This window comes from Diabrotica virgifera, chromosome 7, assembly GCF_917563875.1.
Source record: "Diabrotica virgifera virgifera chromosome 7, PGI_DIABVI_V3a".
Classification (NCBI taxonomy): Eukaryota; Metazoa; Arthropoda; class Insecta; order Coleoptera; family Chrysomelidae; genus Diabrotica; species Diabrotica virgifera.
The window spans coordinates 66,882,296-66,907,398 of record NC_065449.1 but is presented as its reverse complement, the minus strand read 5'-3'; the positions used below and the strand labels follow the sequence as shown (position 1 = coordinate 66,907,398).

The following is a 25,103-nucleotide window of genomic DNA, read 5'->3' as shown; positions in this document are numbered from 1 at the left end:
GTACGTTCGTTTGTACTACGTTAGTATCGGATTGTATCGCCCTTATTTTGTTTGTACCACACCCCCCGTCTAGATTGACCTGGGGGGCCAGTGACATTCTACCCTTCTACATTTAAAACAGGGGAGGATTAATGCTAGGAGTAAGGACACAAAATTAACCAAGACTATTATAGTAACACCGCGGGTGTAAAATTTGGTAAATTCGTCAAAAATGTAACGAACTACATTTTGAAACTGAAAAACAGGCTTGCAAGCCACTCTCCGTGGGGAATGGAAAGTTACACCCTCAGATGGATCTCGGAGTAGTTCTACGCTACCGATTTGAAAAATGGTACATGTATTTGTTGGAGATATTTTGAACACCATTTTCGATCAGAAATCAGAGGAGCGACCTTGCCTTTTCCTACTAGGAAGAAATTTATCCATCCCCTCAATAAATTTTACAGTTTTACACGCTATCGATATGAAAATCAAAGATCTCATGCGGCGCATTCCGAAATGCACTCTTCGTTGTAAAATTTCAACCTCTCTGGATAACTGATTAACTGAAACATACATACGGCAGAATTTATTGGAATCGAAAATTATTAAAAGTATTTGGAACATTAAATGAAAAATTCCCACAATCAATGTCTTTCCTACCATCTAATGCGAGAGACCAGATAACAATAATTGCCGTTGCTATGTTATGGTATTTTGTTTTCTAGAAAGGTTTGTATTGTTCATTTATGACTGCAATGAGATTCAGAATTTCCGTATTCCATTTGCAAAATAAATATAGTGTCAAAAACTTGCTTATACATTTGACGCACTGTCCGTCAACGTGTTAATTGACTCTACAGATTCAGTGCCAAAACGAGACATTTTTATAGAAAAATATTTGCAAATATATGAAATGCCAAACTGACCTATTAAATAAACAATGACAGTGCAATTTTAGATTTTTTTACTATAGAATTATCGCTGTATAGACCAGGGCGGATCTGTTTTGAAGTGGATGTGAGAGGTGGCATTCCAATTTTTGCAGATAAAATTAGGTGACAACTTCAGTAATTATAATTGGCTTATGCTCCTTCTCAAATATGTCCGGAACATTAATAAAAACATTCAAATATTTAAAAATTTCGAAAAACATCGATTTTTTTCAACTATTCAATCGTTTTTAAAACGATTCATTTTGGAACAAAGTCGTAGGGAAATAAAATAAAGATAATTTAATTTTTTATGATGTACGACTATAAAATACGCTTAATAGATTTTGCATAATAATTTTGCAATATAAATTTTTTTAAAAAAGTTAAAATTTTTTATAAACTTTCTGAACAAAAAGTAGACCATTATTTAGAAATTTGCTAATTTTTTTACATATAAAGATACGCCCTACCTATCTAATACACTTTACAGAACTTAAGTTGGTTTATTTAATCCGCCTCAGCAATGTTTTAAAGTTATACACAATTTTTTGGCTTATAAACAAATACAGTGAAGACGTTTGAGTTAATAAATACGAATAAATTCATTTTTCTGTTATTTATCAAATAAACATTTTTTTCTGTTTTAGGACAACAGTAAAATGTATCTCGAACTAACTAAATTAAATACTTTCTTCTGTTTGTCTCAATTAATTAAAAAAAAATTTGGGCACCCTGTATAAATAATTATGTAATAAATAGAGAATTGAATAATCTTTCAAATAAGCTAGCACACGACCCACATTTTCATTTAAAAAAATCATCGATTACGTCATCACACCCAGATGGATGAAGTTAGTAGTATGATAGATATCCCAAAAATTATAATTTAAATATAAAAATCGACCTGTTTAGGGATTTACCTCCAGAGTTGCCCATTCTCGAGAAAATGAATTTATTCCAACTCAAACGTCCTCACTATATTTGTTTATAAGCAAAAAAATTGTTTATATCCTTAAAACAGTGCTGAGGCCGCTTAAATAATCCGATTTTAATTTTGTAAAGTGTATTGGATTGGTAAAGTACCTCTCGATATGTAAAAAAATTAGCAAACTTCTAACAGGTCTACTTTTTGTTCAGAAAGTTTTTAGAAAATTTGAACTTTTTCTAAAAAAATTTAGATTGCCAAATTATTATGCAAAATCTATTATGTCGATTTTAATGAAATTTGGTGGACGGATTGAGTATGTTGTAAGAATTTTCTAAGTAAAATACGAAGGTTCTACTTGCAACCAAAGTGGTTGAAAAACATTGAATAAAAAGAGGCTTATTTTGCCCTCTTATTTTCTATTTATTGCTATTTTGCAGAAAGGATAATCATTTAAGATATTTTATACCAGTCGTGTCGTATATCATACAAAATTCAATTATCTTTATTTTATTTCCCTATGACTTTGTTCCAAAATGAATCGTTTTTAAGTTACAAGCAATAAAAGTTGAAAAAAATCGATGTTTTTCGAAATTTTTTTAATAATGTTCCAAACATATTTGAGAAGGAGCATAAGTCAATTATAATTACTGAAGTTGTCACCTAATTTTATCTGCAAAAATCGGAATGCCACCTCTCACATCCACCTCAAAACAGATCCGTCCTGGTCTATACAGCGATAATTCCATAGTAGAAATCAAAAATTGCAATGTCATTGTTTATTTAATAGGTCAGTTTGGCATTTAATATACTTGCAAATATTTTTCTATAAAAATGTCTCGTTTTGGCACTGAACCTGTAGAGTCATTAACACGTTGACGGACAGTGCGTCAAATGTATAAGCAAGTTTTTGACACTATATTTATTTTACAAAATGAAATACGGAAATTCTGAATCTTATTGCAGTCATAAACGAACAATACAAACCTTTCTAGAAAACAAATTACCATAACATAGCAGCGGCAATTATTGTTATGTCTCTGACGGTAAGAAAGATATTGATTGTGGGAATTTTTCATTTAATGTTCCAAATTCTTTTAGTAATTTTCGATTCCAATGAATTCTGCCGTATGTATGTTTCATTTAATCAGTTATCCAGAGAGGTTGAAATTGTACAACGAAGAGTGCATTTCGGAACAAGATCTTTGATTTTCATGTCGATAGCGTCTGAAACTGTAAAATTTATTGAGGTGGAAGACAAGGTCGCTGCTCTGATTTCTGATTGAAAATGGTGTTCAAAATATCTCCAACAAATACATGTACCATTTTTCAAATCGCTACTACTCCGAGATCCATCTGAGGGGGTAAATTTCCATTCCCCATGGAGAGTGGAGGGTGGCTTGCAAGCCTGTTTTTCTGTTTCAAAATTTAATTCGTTTCATTTTTGACGAATTTGACACCCGCGGTGTTACTATGTGCAAGGTTTGGCTGATTTTGTGTCCTTACTCCTAGCACTAATCCTTCTCTGTTTTAAATGTAGAAGGGTAGGGGTAGTACAAACAAAATAAGGGCAATACAATCCAGTACTAACGCAGTACAAACGAAATAGGCTATTTTTGACATTCAGATCGCAAAGAATGCATAGTAGAGCGGTAGCATGTCACTAGCCCCCCAGGCCAATCTAGACGGGTGGGGGCGGTACAAACAAAATAAGGGCGATACAATCCGATACTAACGTAGTACAAACGAACATACCCATCCCGGACCCCCATATCGAAAAAGGGGGGATGGCATGTCACCAGCCCCTCCAGGCAGATTTAAAAGGGTGGAGGCAGTACAAACGAATGAAGGGTGATACAATCCAGTACTAACGCAGTACAAACGAAATATCCTATTTTCGACATTCAGAAGGCAAAAAGTGCAGAGTAGAGGGTAGCATGTCACTGGCCCCCCCCCAGGCAAATCTAGACGGGTGGGGGCAGTACAAACAAAATAAGGGCGATATAATCCGATACTAACGCAGTACAAACGAACATACCCATCCCGGACCCCCAGATCGAAAAAGGGGGGATGGCATGTCACCAGCCCCTCCAGGCAGATTTAAAAGGGTGGGGGCAGTACAAACGAATGAAAGGTGATACAATCCAGTACTAACGCAATACAAACGAATGAGCTTTTTCTTGACCTTCAAATCGAAAAAGGGGGGATGGCATGTCACCAGCCCCTCCAGGCAGATTTAAAAGGGTGGGGGCAGTACAAACGAATGAAGGGTGATACAATCCACTACTAACGCAATACAAACGAATGAGCTTTTTTTTGACCCTCAAATCGAAAAAGGGGGGGCTGGTGACATGGACCTTCCGCGCGGGCCAACCGCTTCAGCCAGCCTGACCGCTTTTGCTAGAATGAGAATTTAGTTTTTTCCGCGCGGTTTTAATGTTTACTCAAATGAGAATTTAGTTTATTCCCTCTTTTATAATAAGAAATAATAGTTCTCCATGGATTAATTTTATAAATTGTACATTATAATAAACAAAAGTAATAAAGTCAATCTTATTGAAACCGTAATTTTGTGTGACTTAGGTATTTCTAAAATCATTCCAGTATTAACTATTAACTAAATAAGTACTTGAAAAATAAATTTACAACAAAACTACTTACCTCAATGTTATAACAAGTCTTTCTTCCGGAAGGATAGCCTGCTTATGTAAATTACACCAGTTTTTAATTAAACGATACTCCTTCTTCTTCTTAAAGTGCCTATCCGTTCCGGATGTTGGCGATCATCATGGCTATATTGACTTTGTTTACCGCAGCGCGGAACAGTTCAGTGGTAATGGTGTTAGACCACTTTCGTAAAATTTGAAGCCAGGAAATGCGTCTTCTTCCCAGTCATCTTTTACCATTTACCTTCTCTTGGAGAATCAGTTGGAGAAGGCCGTAACGTTCTTGATTTCTCATTACATGTCCTAGATATTCTATTTTCTTTTTGTTTTGATGGTTCTTTCCCCATTCTACGCAGGACTTCCACATTAGTAACTCGGTCAACTCAGGATATACGTAAGATGCGCCTATAACACCACATTTCGAAAGCTTCGAGCCGATTCATAGATGCAACAGTTAGTGTCCACGCTTCCATTCCGTAGAGAAGAACTGTGAATATGTAGCATTTCAACAGACGGTATTTTATTTTTAATAATATGTCTCGATTGTTGAAAATGGGTCTCATTCTAACGTATGCTGCTTTCGCTTTTATTATTCGCTGTTTAATTTCTATTGAGTAGTCCCATTGGCTATTTAAATTCGTACCCAGATATGTATATTGTTCAACTCTTTCAATATTCTGTTGGTTGACTGTAAGTTGAGCGTTTAATATTGGTTTTAACGATACTCCACTTTCTCCAAAATATATTTAAAAGTCTCTTGAGTCATTCTCATATACTGGAAAAATCGTTCATTATCTTTTAATTTTTGAAATAGATGATGATATTCTCCATAAATTAATCTTTCTCGATTAATAGGATGTACACCAACTCTCTTTCTTTTCAGTTTAGTCAAAACAGAATCTAAAGCAATTATATCGTCATCGGAAGACGACATTTTGCTACAAGTAGTAGACGCAACTGCCAAATTTGAACGATCTTTCTCGCTGTTACCCGTCTTCACTATGTTACCATAACCGCGCGCGAGAACCGCGCGGTTTGCCCGTAAGCAGGAACCCGCTTCCACTATGTGTGCCGCCTTAGGAATTGCAAGGACCTTAAAATGATATTATCTTATTTGATCTCCATTTCTATTAAAAGTAGGGGAGTCCAAGTGGGGATTTTGCGTGTTACTCGAGTGCGTCAGAAAACCACATGGGGAGAAACCTTGTACCCTATAAATGTACCCCTAAAATCCTACCATATAAGGACTTTTAATACAGGGGCGTGGGTTGGGGCAGTCCGTAAAAAATCTATCCCTAGAAAAACTCTAAAACGTCAGATTAAGACCAGGTACGTTAAGGTGATACAGTAGCGATCAACAGGTAGCCAAAACGCGTTCCAAGATTGCGGCTATAATTTTGAATATTTTTTCGAGATATTTGGCATACGTATTCGTAATATAATAGAGAATGGCGGTACAGAGCCCAATTTGAAAAATATATTAATATGTGGAAATTACTCTGTAATTAAATACAATATTAAAAAAACGAGCCTGTACCGCCATTAAGAAGAACAAAAAAAATACACTTTCTTCAAATAAACTTTTTTATCCGATGCCTAGATTTTGTGTCATTTTGGAACTACTAATGAAATAAAAAATTTTAGTAGTTCCAAAATGACACAAAATCTAGACATCGGATAAAAAAGTTTATTTAAAGAAAGTGTATTTTTTTGTTCTTCTTGATGGCGGTACAGGCTCGTTTTTTTAATATTGTATTTAATTACAGAGTAATTTCCACATATTAATATATTTTTCAAATTGGGCTCTGTACCGCCATTCTTTATTATATTACGAATACGTGTGCCAAATATCTCGATAAAATATTCAAAATTACAGCCGCAATCTTGGAACGCGTTTTAGCTACCTGTTGATCGCTACTGTTTCCTCTTAAGTACATGAAGAACAGTGTATATTTTAAAAATGTGACGATTTGAGCGGGGCGTAAGGAAATGGGCGAGTGAGTCACAAAGTTTCACAAAAAAAGCGAATGTTTCCCGAAATAAACATCAGATCGGAAAACTGAAAAATACGTGTTCAATATTTTTCAAAAATCCATCGAATGTCACCAAACACGGCCCCAACGGAAGTGGGGGATACGTTAAAATTTTAAATAGGAACCCTTATGTTTTATTGCAGATTTGTATTTCTTACTTAACAAAAAGTAACTTTTATTCGAGACATGTTTTCGAATTATGGATAGATGGCTTAATAATTGGAAAAAACGATTTTTGGAAATGGTAAATTAAATTAAAAAATGAAACATCTCCACTAAAATGGAAATTAGTAGAATAATTAATAATTAATAAAATTAGTAGACTATTAGTAGAATAATCAAAAATACCGGAAAATGTACCCTTTAATCAAAAATTAACCTGACGCGGGGTTTTTCTAGAATATTGTCGTAGATCCTGGTAATGCCTGTCTCTTTTTCGTCTGGACACCCTTTATATGTAAAGAAAGACGAACAATCGTGTATAATTTATTTAATAAGAAATAATATCATTAATGTAACTATCAGTTTTTAAAATAATTACAACTTTAGTTTATTAACCAGGATCATTTACATTATTAAGAACTAAGGAAACTGAGTTTATTAGGTTTAAGTTGCCATATTTCGTACTTCAACCTGTATTACATACTTCAACAGGAGATTACAATAGAGATAAATGAATAAAAAGCAAAAAAATAGTTTTTAACTAAACATTTTTTGTAAAACCTGTAACCTACAGTGTTCAATATGGAATTCTTTCGTGCATCTCCCCTAATGATGTTAATTACTTAGCTGGGCCGTCAACATCGTCAATGGGAGTATATGAGAGACACTTACTGCTGCCATATGTCCTCGAATGTTAAATGATGGAGATACTATGAAAAAATCCACTAAAAAATGTCTATTTTGGATCTCTAATGAGCTTCAGCGAGTAACGTTACACCAAAAACAGAGATGACGCAGATTCGGTTCGTTACCGAACAGTCCTTAAAAAATCTGTTACAGAAATATGCGAAGAAAATTTGTTTATTTTTGGTTTTAATAGGCAGCAGGGAGATGTTACCGGACACTTGTTGACTAATTCCTAAAGAACAAATAAAAACCATATGAAAGTATTTTACGTAATTCTGATAAACAGATAAACAAAAGTAAAAGAACATTTATGACAAACTCAATCATCGTAGAAACAATAACATTTTAAACCAAAACAATCAGTTACAAATCGTATGTACTTTTTTTAAGAGATAAAAATTATTAGAAGCACAAAGAAGAATTGTTTAGATTGATCTGCTATTCGAAAACATATAAGAAAACATTCGATCTCTATTTGTTAAAGGTGACGATAATGAACTACAAACACCTGAAAAGACAACACATGAAGAATCGCTAACTAAAGCACATTCATGTAGTAATGACATCCAGATTAGCCTCAAAAGACAGTTAGGATATTTCTTCTAGTAGAATTGATGAGATATTTGGATGGCGAATTGCTATAAATTTAAAACATAGCTTTTTTCAGTAACTTATTAAGTAATTCATTTATTGTCTGGTTAATTTGCATTTTGAAATATATGTATGTACAAATAAATTGCCGCATCATTTATTTTCGTCCTGAAATAATAGTTCACAAAATGAAATACACAATTCAAAACCCTAATTAAAATAAATTTAATTAGTGAAAACATTTTAAATATACCAATATTTAGAAAAACTAATTAAGTGAAAACTTCATTATGTACAACAGGCTGCAAACAAATATGAATATTAATTTTGTACATACGTACATTTATTTTTTATTAAATATATCCAGAGCCAATATGGGATGTGCAACATTTTCGTTGTTATTGTCCCCTAATTCAGTGGTTTTCAAAATGTGGAATTAAATCATTTAATTTACGTAATATGTATTTATACAGACCAGCCTCTGGCAAAATTTATTATGGATTTACTTTTTATTAATCCGAAAATTTTGTCAATCGTTAATATATTTAATAATATGTATCAGGAAAATAAAAATAATCATGCCAGCGTAAAATATATGCTACGAGGGAATAAATAACATCACATGAGTAATCAATTGTAATACTGGAAGCAAGAAACAATTGTACAAAGAAAAAAAAAAGAACATCCGGTTTATATGAGTTTTATGGACTTTAAGGCTTTGACTTTGATAGAGTAAAACATACTGTAATGATTGCCATGCTGTCTTCAGCGGGTATATGTTGATGATAAAGATCTACGCGTTATTAAAAATTATTAGAGATGCATCAAGTCAAACTAGTTTAATTTTACTCAACAAACTTGACTTAACTTGAAAATCAAACTTTTTGTATAAAAAAGTTTGACTTGACTTGATTTCGATATCTTTAGGTTTGACTTGAATTCAAACATCTTCAAACAGTTTGAAAAGTTTGAATATTACGCAACGTGTTTATTTTCAATTTCAAGTGAGACCGCCTACGCCTTTATTTGTTCAGTGGCGGATCAACGGGGGGATGGGGGAGGGGTAGGGAAAATTCCCCCTCTCCCAACAAGGCAAAAAAAAATTTTTTTGACAAATTTCAATAAACATAGAAATGTATTGGATGATACGATATTTAAACCGCAGACAGACAAATAAAACCCAATAAACGCGACAGTTAGGATAATATTATTAAGAAAACTTAATGCATATTTATACATTAATTTTTTTAAAATTTAAACCCAACGTTTGTAGCCTGTATCCGAAAAAAATTTAAATTGTAGATATAAAACCATATAGACCTGGATCCCGCGTACCAAAAAAAGTTGATAATTTGTTAATAGCTTAACGGCGTCTAGTCAGACAAACTTTGATGTATGGGAACACTGGAACAAAAGAAGTTTTAATTGTGGAAAAGGTTAAAAATTTGGAACGTCAGACCACGTAAACGTTCCATGAATTTTGTCGGACAGAACTTCCAATTAATTTGTTACCATTTCATTAAACTCTCATGCAAAAATCAAACTGGTGTTTATCACCAACTGGGCATTTTAATGAGTGGAACACGAAGAACATGTCAAATGACAGGAATCATGTTGGTTAGTAATAGCAGTCTGGTTTTTGCATGAGAGTTTAATGAAAGAGTAACAAATCAATTGGATGTTCTGACCGACAAAATATATGGGACGTTTTCGTAATCTGACGTTCCAAACTTTAAAACTGTTCCACAATTAAAACTTCCCCTGTTCCAGTATTCCCGTACATCAAAGTTTGTCCGACTAGACACCGTTAAGCTATTAACAAATTTTCAGCTTGCTATTAATCAACTTTTTTTGGTACGCGGGATCCAGTTCTAATAACCCTATGGTTAGTTTTGAATTTTAAAAAAATACCAACGAATATACAGCAATACTAAACTTTTGTATTGTTGTACATCTTTTCGAGTGAACTAGCAGCTTGGTACCACGTTTTTTCGAACTGGCCCTAGGATAAATAAATGCCTTTTTTAATAAAAGAAAGTCATAAAAATTCCAAATCATTTTATTTTGAGCTGTCCATTGAAAAACCAAATAGTCTTATTTTATTGTAACCCTTAAGGGCATAGTCGTAACATGTTGCTTATCAAAATGTTCAATGTGTTTTAAATGTATTAATTTTTTTCAAATCCTGAGAAAACTAATAAAAATTTAAAAAAAAAATTAAACGCAGCATGAAAGATTACATTATACCTGAGGGACGAACATCCCTGAAAACTTCTATAATGTTTATTTTAATAAGTTACGGGGGTGAACATAAAAAGGAAAATTTAGTGTTATTATGAATTGCAAATATTTCATTCAAAAGAAACTTTTTATTTATTCTAAGAGACTTTCGGCCCTCGGTAATAACGCAATCTTTCATTTGGCGTTTAAATTTTTCAAAAATACTTATTAGTTTTCTCAGGATTTGAAAAAAATAAATACCTACATTTAAAAGTTTTAAATTAAAACACATTGAAAATTTTGACTTTTATGTGGCACTCATTGTATTATTAATTTTCTTATCTTAATTGGCAACGAACATGTCTATCTCGACAAAAAAGTATATGTACTAAATAAATCATTTTTCAAACTCTTTCAAACTAGTTTGACAAACAGTTTGAATTTTCAAACCTGTACGATTGACCAGTTTGACTTGACTTGAAATATTTGTCAGAAGGATTGACTTGAGTTTGACTTGAAATTAAGTCAAACTCAAGTCAAGTTCAAACATCCAAGTCAAACTTGTGCAACTCTATTAAAAATCTTTACTGGCATTAACGTGCAAACATCAGGATTGGCGGGATAGTTCTGAAGAGCTTCAAATACGAAGAGGAGTAAGGTAGGGCTACATTTTGTCCCCACTAATATTTAACATCTATTCTGAGTTCGTTTTCAATAAAGCAGTTTCCAACAAAAAGTCACAGAAACCTGGAAGCATTATTTTCAGACCTTACTTGGAACACAAGTAGACATGGAAGATGAAATGGGTATGAACTACGTAGAAGAGAATGGAGTAGATAATGGAGTAGAAGCTCCAACTATAAAGGAAGTTTTTGAAGCTATTAAGGCACAGAAAAACAATAAAGCTCAGGGAGTTGACGAAATACCAGCAGAACTGTATGAGGTAGGTGGCGACCACCTAGCAAGTCACATCCACGATCCACGCGTTCATCAAAGACATATGGCAAGAAGAGAAAATACCCGACGACTGGAAGAAAAGTATAGTATGCCCGATCTATAAAAAAGGAGACAAACTCCAATGCAAAAACTACCGTGGAATCTCTCTACTTACAGCATATAAAGTTCTCACGTATATTATAAACCAGCGGCTCCAACCACTAGCAGAAAATATTATTGGAGAGTATCAGACGGGCATCCGACGGGGAAGATCGACACTGGATCAAATATTTACAGTCAAACAGATCTTGAGCAAATCATGGGAACACGATATTGATGTTCACAACGTGTTTTTAGACTTTAAACAGGCATATGACTCAGTCAAAAGGAACAAACTATACTATATATTGGCTGAATTGTCAATACCACACAAGCTTATAAGACTCAATAAAGCCACAATGGATGCAACTCAGGCATGTGTACGAATACAAAACCACCGGACAGACTTTTTCAAAATTTCTCAGGGACTAAAGCAGGGAGATGGGCTGGCCCCAACATTGTTTAACCTGGCACTGGAGTATGCGGTTAGGCAAATGCAAACTGGACGAGGAAACCTACTGATCAACCGAACCATAACGGTTCAACTGGCTGCTTATGCCGATGATATTAATATTATGAGTAGAACATCAACAGGAGCACAGGAAACATCCTCCTCCTCTATCCTTTATCCTTCGTAAGGATGTGGTGACGTTATGGTATTTGACGAATGGTTGCAATCCATTCTTCTCTCTCCTGGGCGCGGTGTGCTGCCTCAGACAGAGAGTAACCGGTGGTGCATTTTATTTGGTCTGACCATCGGAGTGGCGATCTTCCTCGAGTTCTTTTACCCTCTACCTTGCCTTCAACCACCAACCTCTCCATGCCTTCTCTTCGTCTGGTAATGTGTCCAAAGTACCTCAATATATTTTGGTTGATGATGGTGGTAAGCCTAGTGTTGATGTCGAGTTCTGATAATATTGAGATATTTGTGCGATGTGCTGTCCAGGGTATGCGCATCATTCTACGGTATACCCACATTTCAAAGGCCATTATACGTCGTGAGTCGGACTTTTTAATGGGTAAGTTTCTGAAGCATAGGTAGCGATAGGAAAGATAAGCGTCCGTACCAGGCGCAGTTTCGTGTTCCTGATTATGGCCGTATCTTTCCATATTTTAGTGAGTTTGACCGTTGCTGATCTGGCCATTGTAAGGCGTCGGCGTATTTCCTCTTCGCATCCACCATTGTTTGTGATAACAGAACCTAAGTAATTGAAACGGCTTACCACTTCAAACCCCGCTACGTTTCGTATTTCCGGCTGGTTATTTCTAATTCGATCGATTATCATTACCTTGGTCTTCTGTACATTAATTTTAAGTCCATATTCACGAGTAATAGTATCTAGTCTGTACATGATGTATTCAAGTTCATTTGTTGATGATGCTAGTACTAAAGTGTCGTCAGCATAGCGGAGATTGCTGATTTTTCGGCCTCCGACTTATATTCCTCCTAGCCATCCGTCGAATGCATTGCGCATGATGTGTTCGCTATATATATTGAATAACGTGGGGGAGATAATACATCCTTGACGAACACCGGCTTTTAGTTTAAAATTATCGGAGTATGTGTTGTTGACTCTTACGTTTGCTGTGTTGTTGATATACAGTTGTTTCAGCAGGTATATTAGATGTTCGGGGGTACCCATGTCTCTCAGTATTCCCCACATTTTATGCCACTTTACATTATCGAACGCTTTCGAGTAGTCGACGAAGCACAAATATGTTTCTAGATTAAATTCTCTAGATTTTTCTATAATTTGTCTGAGATTAAGAATTTGTTCTCGTGTGCCTCTTCCAGGGACAAATCCACATTGTTCTTGTGGGATCTGTGGTAAAAGTATTGATTTTAATCTCTCGTTAATTATAGTTAGAAGGACTTTACTTGAGTGGGAGATCAGGGATATAGTGCGGTAGTTATTACAATCAGTTGGTGAGCTTTCTTATAAATGGGTATGAAAGTAAGCTTACACCAATCATCTGGCCATTTTCCTGTGTTCCAGATTTCATTACACAGTTTGAACATCACTTCAACTCCTATGTCTCCCATTTCTTTAAGTGCTTCCGCCGTGATTCCGTCTTCTCCTTGAGATTTTCTAGTTTTCAATTTTTTTATTGCGGTTTCTATTTCCGATTTTAAAATATGTGGTTCCTTTTCGTCATTTATTTCTTCTGGATTCACGTCTTCATGGTCACTATGAAACAGCATTTCACAGTATTGTTTCCATGTCGCTGCTATGCCCTCTGCATTGGTGATGATCGTTCCCAAGTTATCTTTAATGACCTGCATTTGTGGTTTAAACTCTTTAGTTAAGTATTTCACTTTGGCAAACAGTTCTCTAGATTCTTGACGGTCGGCGTGTTCTTCTAGTTGTTTGCATATTTCTTTAATGTGATTATTTTTGTCTCTTCTACTTGATGATTTTATGCGTCTGTTTACATCTGCTATCTTGTTTTCAGTTTCTGTTGGATTTGTAGCGTTGTTTCTAATATTTCTTGGTTCTTCTACTAGGTTAAGTGTCTCATCAGTCATCCAGTGTTTTTCTTTCCGTTGGGTTTCTTTGGGGTTTGTAATATTTATTGCGTCTATAATCCACGTCTTTGTATGTTCCCATGTTTGATTGGGATCACAGGAAACATACGCATAGCTAAAAACCAAACAAAAATGCTAGGTCTGGAAATTAACACGGAAAAAACAAAATTAATGACTCAGACGAGAAGAAAAACAGTCCCACAAAACATTATACATGAATGAAACTGTTGGAAAGTTCACATATCTGGGACTAGAAATGCCGACGGATCAGAAGATGGAGAAATACGGAAGAGAATAACGCAGGCAAACAGAGCTTATTTTGCCCTCTCATATATTTCGATCTAAAAGTGTCCACCGAAATACAAAGATGAGAATTAAACTTTAATTCGATTAATAACATGCTATGGCAGTGAAGCCTGGATCCTGAAAGAAACATCCAAAAACAAACTCGACACATTCGAAAGGAAAATGCTGAGGAGAATACTAGGACCTGTGAGGGAAAACGGAATTTTCAGAAGTCGATACAACAACGAACTTTATCAACTTTATTAGGAAGCACCCCTGTCAGACTTCATTAGAATACAAAGATTGCAATGGGCTGGACATGTGATAAGAATGGGACAGGATAGGCTACCAAAAAGAGCACTGAATGCTAGAATGCAGGGAAAGACGCCGGTTGGAAAGCCAAGAAAGCGCTGGGAAGACACAGTAAACAGCGACGCACAAGCCATTTTAGGCGTCCGTGTATGGAGAAGAGCAGCCACAGACAAACAAGGGTGGAGGCAAAAAATAAAGGAGGCCAATGCTTAATTTGGGCTGTAGTGCCGTAGAAGAAGAAGAAGTGTGATAATGGATAAGCAGGATAATGTTCAATGTGGTATCAAAATGAATGGCGTAAATATTAATAATTTGAGGTACACGGATGACACGGTGTGACGGTGTTAACTGCAAGCAATTACGAAGTTTATTAGGATTACCACAACGTGTGATGAATATGGACGCAAGCTAAAGACTGTAAAGACAAAGGTGATGGTTGTCAGTAAAACACCAATACAATTGTGATTAATTTGTAATTAATTCACTTTGTATACCTAACAAATAATAGGTTATTTGTCTATATTATCTATATTATGCTGCCTATGTGTAAAGATTTTTGACTTTTAAAATAAAAATCTTTGCCTATGTAGATGACCTGGTCTTCAATTATTGTTGTCATTAAATCCGAACTCTCGTTATGCCGAAGTTTGATGCAATTGTTTTGTTCCTATAATAAATAAATTATTGAGAAAATAACTGATTACATTCCTTTCGCAATTTAGATTTTTCCTTTCCTAAACGATCCGGTGATTTTATATTATGATGTTCGATATTTTTTATGAAAAAAAATTATCTTTTATTTAAACATCGGAGCTAATCATAAGTATAATGGAAAAATCATTATTAAATTACATGTATTTTTGTCTACATGCAGTTATTGATTTACTTAGAAAATTAGGAATACAGCTCAGATTGCACGTTGATCTTTTTTATTTAAATATAAAAATAGATGACCTAGAATGAATGCATGCAATAATTTAATAAAGCATTTTTAAATATAAAATATTTTGCCATGTTGAATTAATATTTTAAAATTATTTAAGTATTTATTTTTAAAGTTACTCACCTCTTGATTCCAGGGCATATAATGTGACATCGAGGGATCCATATGTTCCGCCATGACACTCATCCAATGGACCAGTCCTTGAGCACCCTGTCCTCCAACACCACCTGATTGAGGCCCCGAAGGATTTCCACCAGCCTGGCTGCCATCCCAACCAAATGCTTTCTGAAATAAAATAAAAATAATTAACATATTTTTCACGACAGACATTTTATTATTTGTGTTTTAATTCGCCCGTCAAAATTCCATATCTTTCAAGCGAGATATTTTAATATTTGTGTTAAAATTCGCCAGTTAAAACAATTATACAGGATTATACAGGATAGATCAAAAGGTCTATCCTCCTCGTATCCTTGAAAAAGAAAATCTATTGTCTTTGACAAAGAAAAGAAATAAACGAACTAATGAAAACGAAACACATTTATAAGAAAACATTCGATCTCTATTTGCTAAAGGTGATGATAACGAACCACCAACATCCGAAAAGACAACAAATGAAGAAATAAAAATTGAAGACGCAGGGGTTAAGAAACCATTAAGGAAATTAAAAAATAAAAAAACACCAGAAGAGGACAGAATATCGAATGAACTCCTAAAGTACGGAGGACAAGATCTGACCAAACAACTATTAAAACTAATACAAAAAATAATAGACACAAAACAGAATACCACAAGAATGGAAATCAGGCATCATAATACATCTCTTCTAAAAGGGAGACAAATCAGACCCGGACAATTACAGACATTTAGTAAACACAATAAAATTAACAACCAAAGTGTTAAAACCAAACAAACAGTAGAAGAACAACAAGGTTTTAGGTTGGGAAGATCATGCACCGGCGCTATATTTATAATGAGGAAGGTTCAAGAAATCATTAAAACACAACAAACCGGCACATTTATGTTTCAAGGACCTTAAGAAGGCATTTGATAGGGTCAAATTAAAGGCCGTTATCCATTTATTGTACAATTTATGGATAGTACCTCTCTTGCATACGAATGCAAAAGAGGTACATCTAGTAATAATTAAAACGATCGAAAATATCTACCAGAACAACACAACAAAAGTAAAAGTAGAAGAAGGACTAACTGACCCAATTGAATCTGGCAATGGAATAAGACAGAGTGCTTCCCTGAGTCCTCTATTGTTCAACCTGATCATGGATGCAGACGACAGAATGCAGAAAATAATCTGCTATGCAGACGACACCATAATAATCGCTCAAAGTAAAGATGATTTACATCGTATGCTGCACCAATTTAATATAATTGCTACAAAATTTAACATGTTAATTTCCCCAAGAAAGATGGTCATGACAGCAAATCTACTAAGAAGTAAATTAGAGTTTGAGGTTCAGATAATAGAACAAGTCGTCGCTGATTTGCAAAAAGGGACCAAGTAACATTTTTAAATTTTTACTAAGTGCAACTTACCTCCTTTTTACACAGCTAGTTTGAAAAAAAATGTTACTTGGCACCAAAAAATATGAGACTATCCCAACAACAGTAAGTAATACACTTGACCCCTTTTTACAGAATAGGTAGAACCTTCGTACCTATCAGTTTTGCACATAACCCCTCTTTGGAATAAAATGTCACTTGGCAACTCTTTGCAAATCAGCGACGAAGTCATGGAGTTTAAATATATAAGCATCAGGCTATCTAGCTAAGGAAAACTCGAAACAGAAGTGGAAGATCGATAAAGTAAACAGAGCAGAAGGTTGCCTGAATGAAACAATATGGAGAAATAATAATATCGGAAAAGAAATGAAAGGCAGAGTTTACAAAAAAAAATGACATTAGACCAATAATGACATACGCGGCAGAAATACGACCTGATACAGAGGACAAAAAAATGCTAGGAAAAGCAGAGATAAACACCCTTCGAAAAAGGGATTGTAACACACTATTAGTGCAGTAGCTGAAGGTGGATATGAGCTATTACCTCCGATTTGGTGAGTAGTTAAAATATATCTCAAGGAATAAAGGTGACATAGTGCTAACTTGCGCTTTTATCCTGGGGGTGGATGCCACCCCTTCTCGGGGGTGAAAATATATTTTTTAAATAACTTTAAATCGATAGAGGGACAATTTCCTAGCCAAATTTGTTATATAAAGTTATTAAAATAAATCAATACTTTTTGAGTTATTAAAGATCAAAGATTTTAATTTTTCGTTTGAAAAATGTATTTTTCATGAATAACTCAAAAACTATAGGTTTTTACAAAACAGTTATTATCACCAAAATGGAAGCTAATAAAAAATGAAATAAACTCCTTTCTCGAAAAACCTTATAATGTTAACTACAAGTGAGTTATAGGTAATTAAATCTATATTTTTTCGGCGAGTACCCAAATATAAGTATTCAAGTTTAAATAACGGGAAAATGATGCATTTTATAACATAAACTTATTAAATATTTGTCAAAGTACTTAGAAATATTTATCAAATAAGCTACCTAACAATCTGCTAGCGTTAAAATTAATGCTCCAAATTTTGTTCAAAATTTATCTTTTAAAAATTTTTCCAAAAAATGGTATTATTATTTTTTTAATAAATCTCTTAATTTTTAAAATATCATATTTACGTACAACCCATTTGAAAGCTAATTTTAGGGTCTATTAAACCACGTTGCTTTTAAACTTTTAGACCCCTTACTTTTTTAAATATAAAAGGTTAAATGGCCGGTTACATGGTTGTCCCAGTAAAATTTAAGCTTTAAACGTTTCATCTCGATTATTTTTTACCCTACAGAAATAGTAAAATAAGTAAAATATTTGATTAAAGAAAAAAAATTTGGTTATATATCATTTTTTACATAATTGCGTATTTTTGGCGTTACAATCAAAAGAAAATGAAAATTACGACGGTTTTAAAAATTCTGTTTTTTTAAATCATATCTTTTTTTCAAAAATATGCATTCTAAACCGGTCAAAATTGTTGAAATCATTACTTATTCTAATATAAAGAAATTCTTGTAAGGAGTACCTACTATTAATTTTATTTTTTTTTTTGGAAATGGCGTATGTTTTGTATTCCACTTTTTCCTAAAAAATTCGAAAGGGTTTCCTTATTTTCATCATAAGCTTAATTTTGATGCTATTAACTTTTTATGGAGCTCATTTGATAGCTATTTCAAAGTACTTTGACAAGTTTGTAGGAGGCATATCTTATAAAATGCGTAGTTTTCTCATAACTCACTTTGAATTAACAAAAGTGTAGTTCTTTAAGTGAGTAATGTATTCAAATTTTTATTGTCTTCAATTTTGGTAATAGCAGCTTTTTTGTAAAAGCTAATATTTTAATAATATTTTTAATAATTTTAATAATATTTTTTGAGTCATACGTGAAAGACAGCAACTCAAAAAGTATTGATTTATTTTAATAACTTTATACAGGGTGCGCCAAACCTCTGGTTTTCTTTGATTATGGCTAAACTATGAGATATACAAAAAAATGTTTATAACAGAACTAATGTGTATCAAAGAGGTATATAATCTAAAATTATTTTTGATTATACAGGGTGAGTCAGAACGACGGTATGAACTAAAGTTATATTTTTTTTAAATGGGACACCCTGTATATTAAATCATTTTTGAATATATTATTTAAAAATATGAAAAATGTGTATAAGGTCTTATAGGCCTGAAGTTGATAATTTTCGAAATATTTTCATTTTTATTGAGAAAAATGGTAATATTTATAGGGTTGTGGATTATGTTGCCAAGGAAATAAAAATTTAAGTGATAGGTCAAAGTTTTTAAAATATAATGTTATTTTTAAATAACTTAATATTTTTTACTTTTAGACATAAAATATACAGTGTGATCACTATTTGCAAATACAAAATTTTCTCATTTTTTTTAAATGGGAGACCCTGTATATTTTTTCTGCATTTTGTAGTAAATATTACAACGTTTCTTTTGGTATAAGGTTGTATGTACCTAGCATGTTTCGTTTTGTAGATATTTTAAAAAACTATAGATTTTACGTTTTTGCGGATTTTTTATTTAAAAATTTTTTTGCAAAAAAAAATAATTATAATCTGGTTTTAGAAACATACACTAAAATATAAAATATGAAAAGAAAAACGTAATTAAAGATTAAAATAAATCGTATGCTAGTACAATTCAATTGAATTTAATAACTTTAAATTATTTTACAAAAAATATTTTACCATATTAACGAATGCATAAATTAGTTACTAAATTAAATAAACAACCAAATTTTAAATCAACCGTAATAATTTTTCTACCACAGCAACTTTCCTGTACCAAATTAATTGTTAGTTAAATTGTATTTAGTTAAACTTTTAATTTACCTTTTAAATTTACTTACATACACCTTGAGAATATAAAAATTATTATAAAGTATGCTTTGAAACAAATGAATGTTAAATGTATCAGCCAAATTATTTATTAATATAAATAGTATTTACTGGTGTCACAAAAGCTGGTAATACTTTTGTAGTTGAAATTTTTGTAACAATTTTTTATATTTTAAATTTAAATTTTTTAACCGGAAAATTTTTGGATATGACATTTGTTTTGGGCGAAACCATTAGAAATTATTACCAGCTTTTGTGACACGAGTAGGTACATAAATACTATTTACTTCTTAATATACTTCCATAACGTTCATTTGTTTCAAAGCATACTTTATACGTTCTCAAGATGTAGGTAAATTAAAAAGTTATTAACTGATCTTACTCGTAAATACAACATAACTAACAATTAATTTGGTACAGGAAAGTGGCTGCGGTAGAAAAATTACTACGGATGATTTAAAATTTGGTTGTTTATTTAATTTAGTAACTAATTTATGCATTCATTAATATGGGAAAATATTTTTTGTAAAATAATTTGAAGTTATTAAATTTAATTGAATTGTACTAGCATACGATTTATTTTAATCTTTAATTACGTTTTTATTTTCATATTTTATATTTTAGATTATAATTATTTTTTTTGCAAAAAAAATTTAAATAAAAAATCCGCAAAAACGTAAAATCTATAGTTTTTTTAAAATATCTACAAAACGAAACATGCTAGGTACATACAACCTTATACCAAAGGAAAGTTTGTAATATTTACTACAAAACGCAAAACTAATATACAGGGTGTCCCATTTAAAAAAAATGAGAAAATTTTGTATTTGCAAATACTGATCACACTGTATATTTTATGGCTAAAAGTAAAAAATAATAAATTATTTAAAAATAACACTATATTTTAAAAACTTTGACCTATCACTTAAATTTTTGTTTCCTTGGAAACATAATCCACAACCCTATAAATATTACCATTTTTCTCAATAAAAATGTAAATATTTCGAAAATTATTAACTTTAGGCCTATAAGACCTCATACAAATTTTTAATATTTTTAAATAATATATTCAAAAATGATTTAATATACAGGGTGTTCCATTTAAAAAAATAAAACTTTAGTTCATACCGTCGTTCTGACTCACCCTGTATAATTGAAAATAATTTTAAATTATAGATCTCTTTGATACACATTAGTTTTGTTATAAACATTTTTTTGTATATCTCATAGTTTAGCCGTAATCAAAGAAAACCAGAGGTTTGGCGCAGCCTGTATAATAAATTTGGCCTAGAATTTGTCTCTCTATCGATTTGTGATATTATTTTTAATACAATAATTTTCATCTCCGAGAAGGGGTGGCATCTACCCCCAGGGCAAAAGCGCAAGTTTTCACAATATCACCTTTGTTTCTTTGAACATTGTTGAAAATCATTGAATATTGTTGGTGCGGGCACTGTATTATATTGTATTGTAGAAGTAACAGTTGTACATTTGTTAAATATTTACTATTCGTAATGCCATGTAATGCTTATTCTATTTTGTCACATTCTGATATTTTATACGCCATTATAATTTTTATTATATTTTTTCAAGTAAATGTTAAATGGCTTTAATTACTTTTTATTTAAAAATAACCATTCAAAATCTCGTTATCATACCAAAAGCAATTGGCAATAAACAACTCGGTGGAATAAAAATAAACCGACGTATTGGAAGAATTTTCTAAGACTACGGTAATTATTGAGGTAATATAGGTAATAACGTAATGTAATATTCAGCGTTTATTACATCCGAAGTCACATTTTACAACAAGGCCCATAGGCAATTTTTCATAATCATTCGAAGGTAATAAAAATTTTATGAAGTTGTACAAATACAAAAAAGTGTTGTACGGAATAAACAAGTTTTGCTTAATGTCTAAACGCCGTGAAAAGATGTGTTATAGTTGCTAATAGTCATTATCGTCGAAGAATATAAATTACTTGAATTTAACATTTCCTTTTTACATCACGTAATAAGAAATAAAAAAATTTCTCTTTGAGAAATTTGACATATTCTTAGGTAGTACAATCTTGAATATCTCAAAGCAGCTATTAAGTAAGCAATCAGGCAAGGCATCGTCTTACCTGACTCATTTTTTTTTTCATTATTACAAACGTCACATCTTTGCTATTTTATTTTTAAATAATTTTTTTACTCTAATTTCTTTAATATTTCATTAATAATTATCTTCTGTATTCGTTTTAACCTGTTTTCTTCGTTAAAAACTTGTTTGGCGCCCGTTCTATAGGCTACTCCCTTTTCATCTAACATTTAAATCATCAATTGAACATACTGAACGTACCCCGTATATCTTTACTCTCTAGATATCTGCCTTTTAATACGGAACATGGTTGTCCATCTACTCATACTTTGCGCTGTCATGTCAATGAGAGTGGCAGTAATGGAGGGGAAAAATTAATTTATTTAAAGAGATGAGCCCCTCACATCTTCATTTTATTTCCAGTCTTTCATATTCTCTCTTAGGGTAAGAAAATTCATTATTTTTTTCTTGTAATCACGGTTCAACATATAACAGTTTTTCTAATATTTTTTATATCTAACCTACCATCTTCTAAAAGCAAGTGTTATGATATTTTAGCTTTAAATATATCTTTTTAACTTACATATATGCATGGCTAATCAAATTATTATTTGACTAGTCCCGTCAGTATTTATTTTATTTTATTCCTTTGCCAATTACTACTTTTTACGATTATTTGGGAAAGGCTCGTTTTTGGTTTTTCTGGTTTTTCTTTTTGATATTTGATATGTGTTTTTATCTTACAGTTTTTGGGAATAAAACCACTTTTCTCCCTCCGGGAGCTTCAAGCATCCTCAAATCTCCGGCGATACAACAACGAGGACCATGACATCTAGACTGCAACGACTACCATCTCCAGCTGCAGGGGCCTAGGGCCGAACATCTGCCCAGGCCTACAAGAAGTCTAGAGGAGTACCATCAAGAAGTTACCAGCGAACCTGATACCAAAAGCCATAACTATAATCCAGAATTGTTAGTTTTTGGCAAGAATTTGAATATATTTGTTCATGCATTTAATGTCATATTTTTATTATATCTTTATCGAACAAATAAACATGATTAGTTAAAAATACTGTTTTGTTTGCTTCCATTCTGAATTTTCATAGTTCATATCTAAATTTAGGACAAGACGAACACACACCCTGTGAGACTGAGCTAAGCTAGGCTAAGCGATAGCTGTCTTAATTGGTTAAAATATTATTTTCGAATGGTGTTTCAATTAGCTAGGGTAGTCTATCGCATTTTTTTTCGTTTCAACCCCATATATTATCAGCTCTCTGTCTTTTTTCTGTTCATTTCTCTCCACTAGATAAGCGCATGTTTTTAATCTTTATACAGATTATAGATATTTTTTTATGTATACCTACTTCGATAAGGCAAGTACTGGGTGCTATAAAATGACCCACGTCCTGCCGTCCTGCTCTGTTTGTTGGTATGGATCTGAAAAGTCTCGTTAGCGTGGAGTTGGAGTGAGTATAAGTGAGTACCCAAAATATAGAGGCCAAAACTTTGCCGCGTGTTTGTTGCCGTCTTTGGTCGCTTTGAATGGCTTTCTCCGGGTTTTATTAGAGATGCATCAAGTCAAACTAGTTTGATTTTACTCAACAAACTTGACTTGACTTGAAAACCAAACTTATTTTGTAAAAAAGTTTGACTTGACTTGATTTCAATATCTTTAGGTTTGACTTGAAATCAAACTTCTTCAAACAGTTTGAAGTTTGAATACCATATTGTGTTCAGTTACGTTCGTTGTGAAGTGTGTGCTTTGTGCGATAAAATCTCAGTGGCGGATCTACGGAGAAAAAATAGGAGAAATTCCCCCCTCCCCCCCCCCCCCAACAAGACAAAAAAATAAATTTCAATAAACATTGAAATGTATTACCTGATAATATGATACTTAAACCACATACAGACAAATAAAACCCTATACGCTCTAAGCTTCGCTGGTGTCGCTCCTAGCGGATTAGTAATGCAACTTTCACCGGTAATTTTTAAATTTATTATTTAATTGTTATAGCTTAATATTTACAACACAAAAAAGTAATTAAATTGTAACGGATTTTTTTAAGATTTTACAAATCATTTTGACGTTCTATTGATGAAATATTAATTTCTTACTTCAGATACTTTCACAATTATCGTGTAGATGGCGCTAAGATTAATAGATTAATTTATAATTACATATTACGGAACATATTCAGTATTTAAAACGTAAATATATTTAAGGTAAAAATATATACCACAGCTTTGACCAACTAATATTTTTTATAATTAATGTTTTTATTTTTAATTTTAAATTAATCACATTCGACGTTTATGTCTTTCCAGTAAACGTTTACAGACTTGTCACTACTGGCGCTCGCGAATTTTTAAATATCCCCTCTACGTACGAGCTAACAGCGTATAAACGCGCTAGTTTATAAGTTTGGATAATTTAGAAAAGTTAATGCATATAGATAGGTCAATATATTTAAAATTTAAACCCAAACATAACATTTGTAGACTGTATCTGAAAAAAAAATCAATTATAGACATAAAACCAATAACCCTATTATTATTACTCAATTATTTTTAAATATTTTCTTGATTATATGAAATATAATCATCAGGGGTAGGCGGTATTATACCGCCTACCCCTCATTATTAACTTCGTTAATAATAATTGAATTATGCTCCTTCTCAAATATGCCCGGAACATTAATAAAAAAAATAAAATATTTAAAAATTTCAAAAAATTTCGTTTTTTTTTTCTACTTTTTTTGCTTATAACTTAAAAGCTATTCATTTTAGAACAAAGTCGTATATAAATAAAACAAAGATAATTAAATTTTATATCAGATGCGATTGGTTAAAAATGTCTTAATTTATTACCCTTGCTTCAAAATAGCAATATATATAAAATAAGGGGGCAAAACAAGCCTGTCCTTATTCAATGATTTTCCATCACTTAGGTTACACTTGGAACCTTCCTAATTCGCTTAGAAAATTTTTGTAATGTGCTAAAGCCGTACACCAAATTTGGGTGCTACGGGCTCCTTTATTTAGATGGACTCACCCAAGTTTTTTATGTATTTTGACCCGTATAACACGAATTTTTTGGGTCACAGTTGATCCGGATGTCGATAAGATTGTTATAAACAAAGAACTTGAGGAATCACATAACATCGATTTTCCGCAAAATAAAACATTTTTTTGTATTTCTTGGCTAATTCTAAGCAAAAAATGTTCTTACAAGTTTTTTCGTAGGATGCATAGTTTTCGAGATAAACGCGG

General features: G+C 32.5%; 1 protein-coding gene across 2 annotated transcripts in view; it reads right to left on the bottom strand.

Annotated features, from left to right (window-relative positions):
* Positions 1-25,103, bottom strand: part of LOC114325201 (zinc finger protein rotund-like) — a 1,204,079-nt gene that overhangs the window by 647,583 nt on the left and 531,393 nt on the right. For both annotated transcript variants that reach the window (XM_050656281.1, XM_050656282.1), the window contains exon 3: positions 15,424-15,585. In XM_050656281.1, the coding sequence (XP_050512238.1) occupies positions 15,424-15,585 (162 nt within the window). The remainder of the gene's footprint in view (positions 1-15,423; positions 15,586-25,103) is intronic.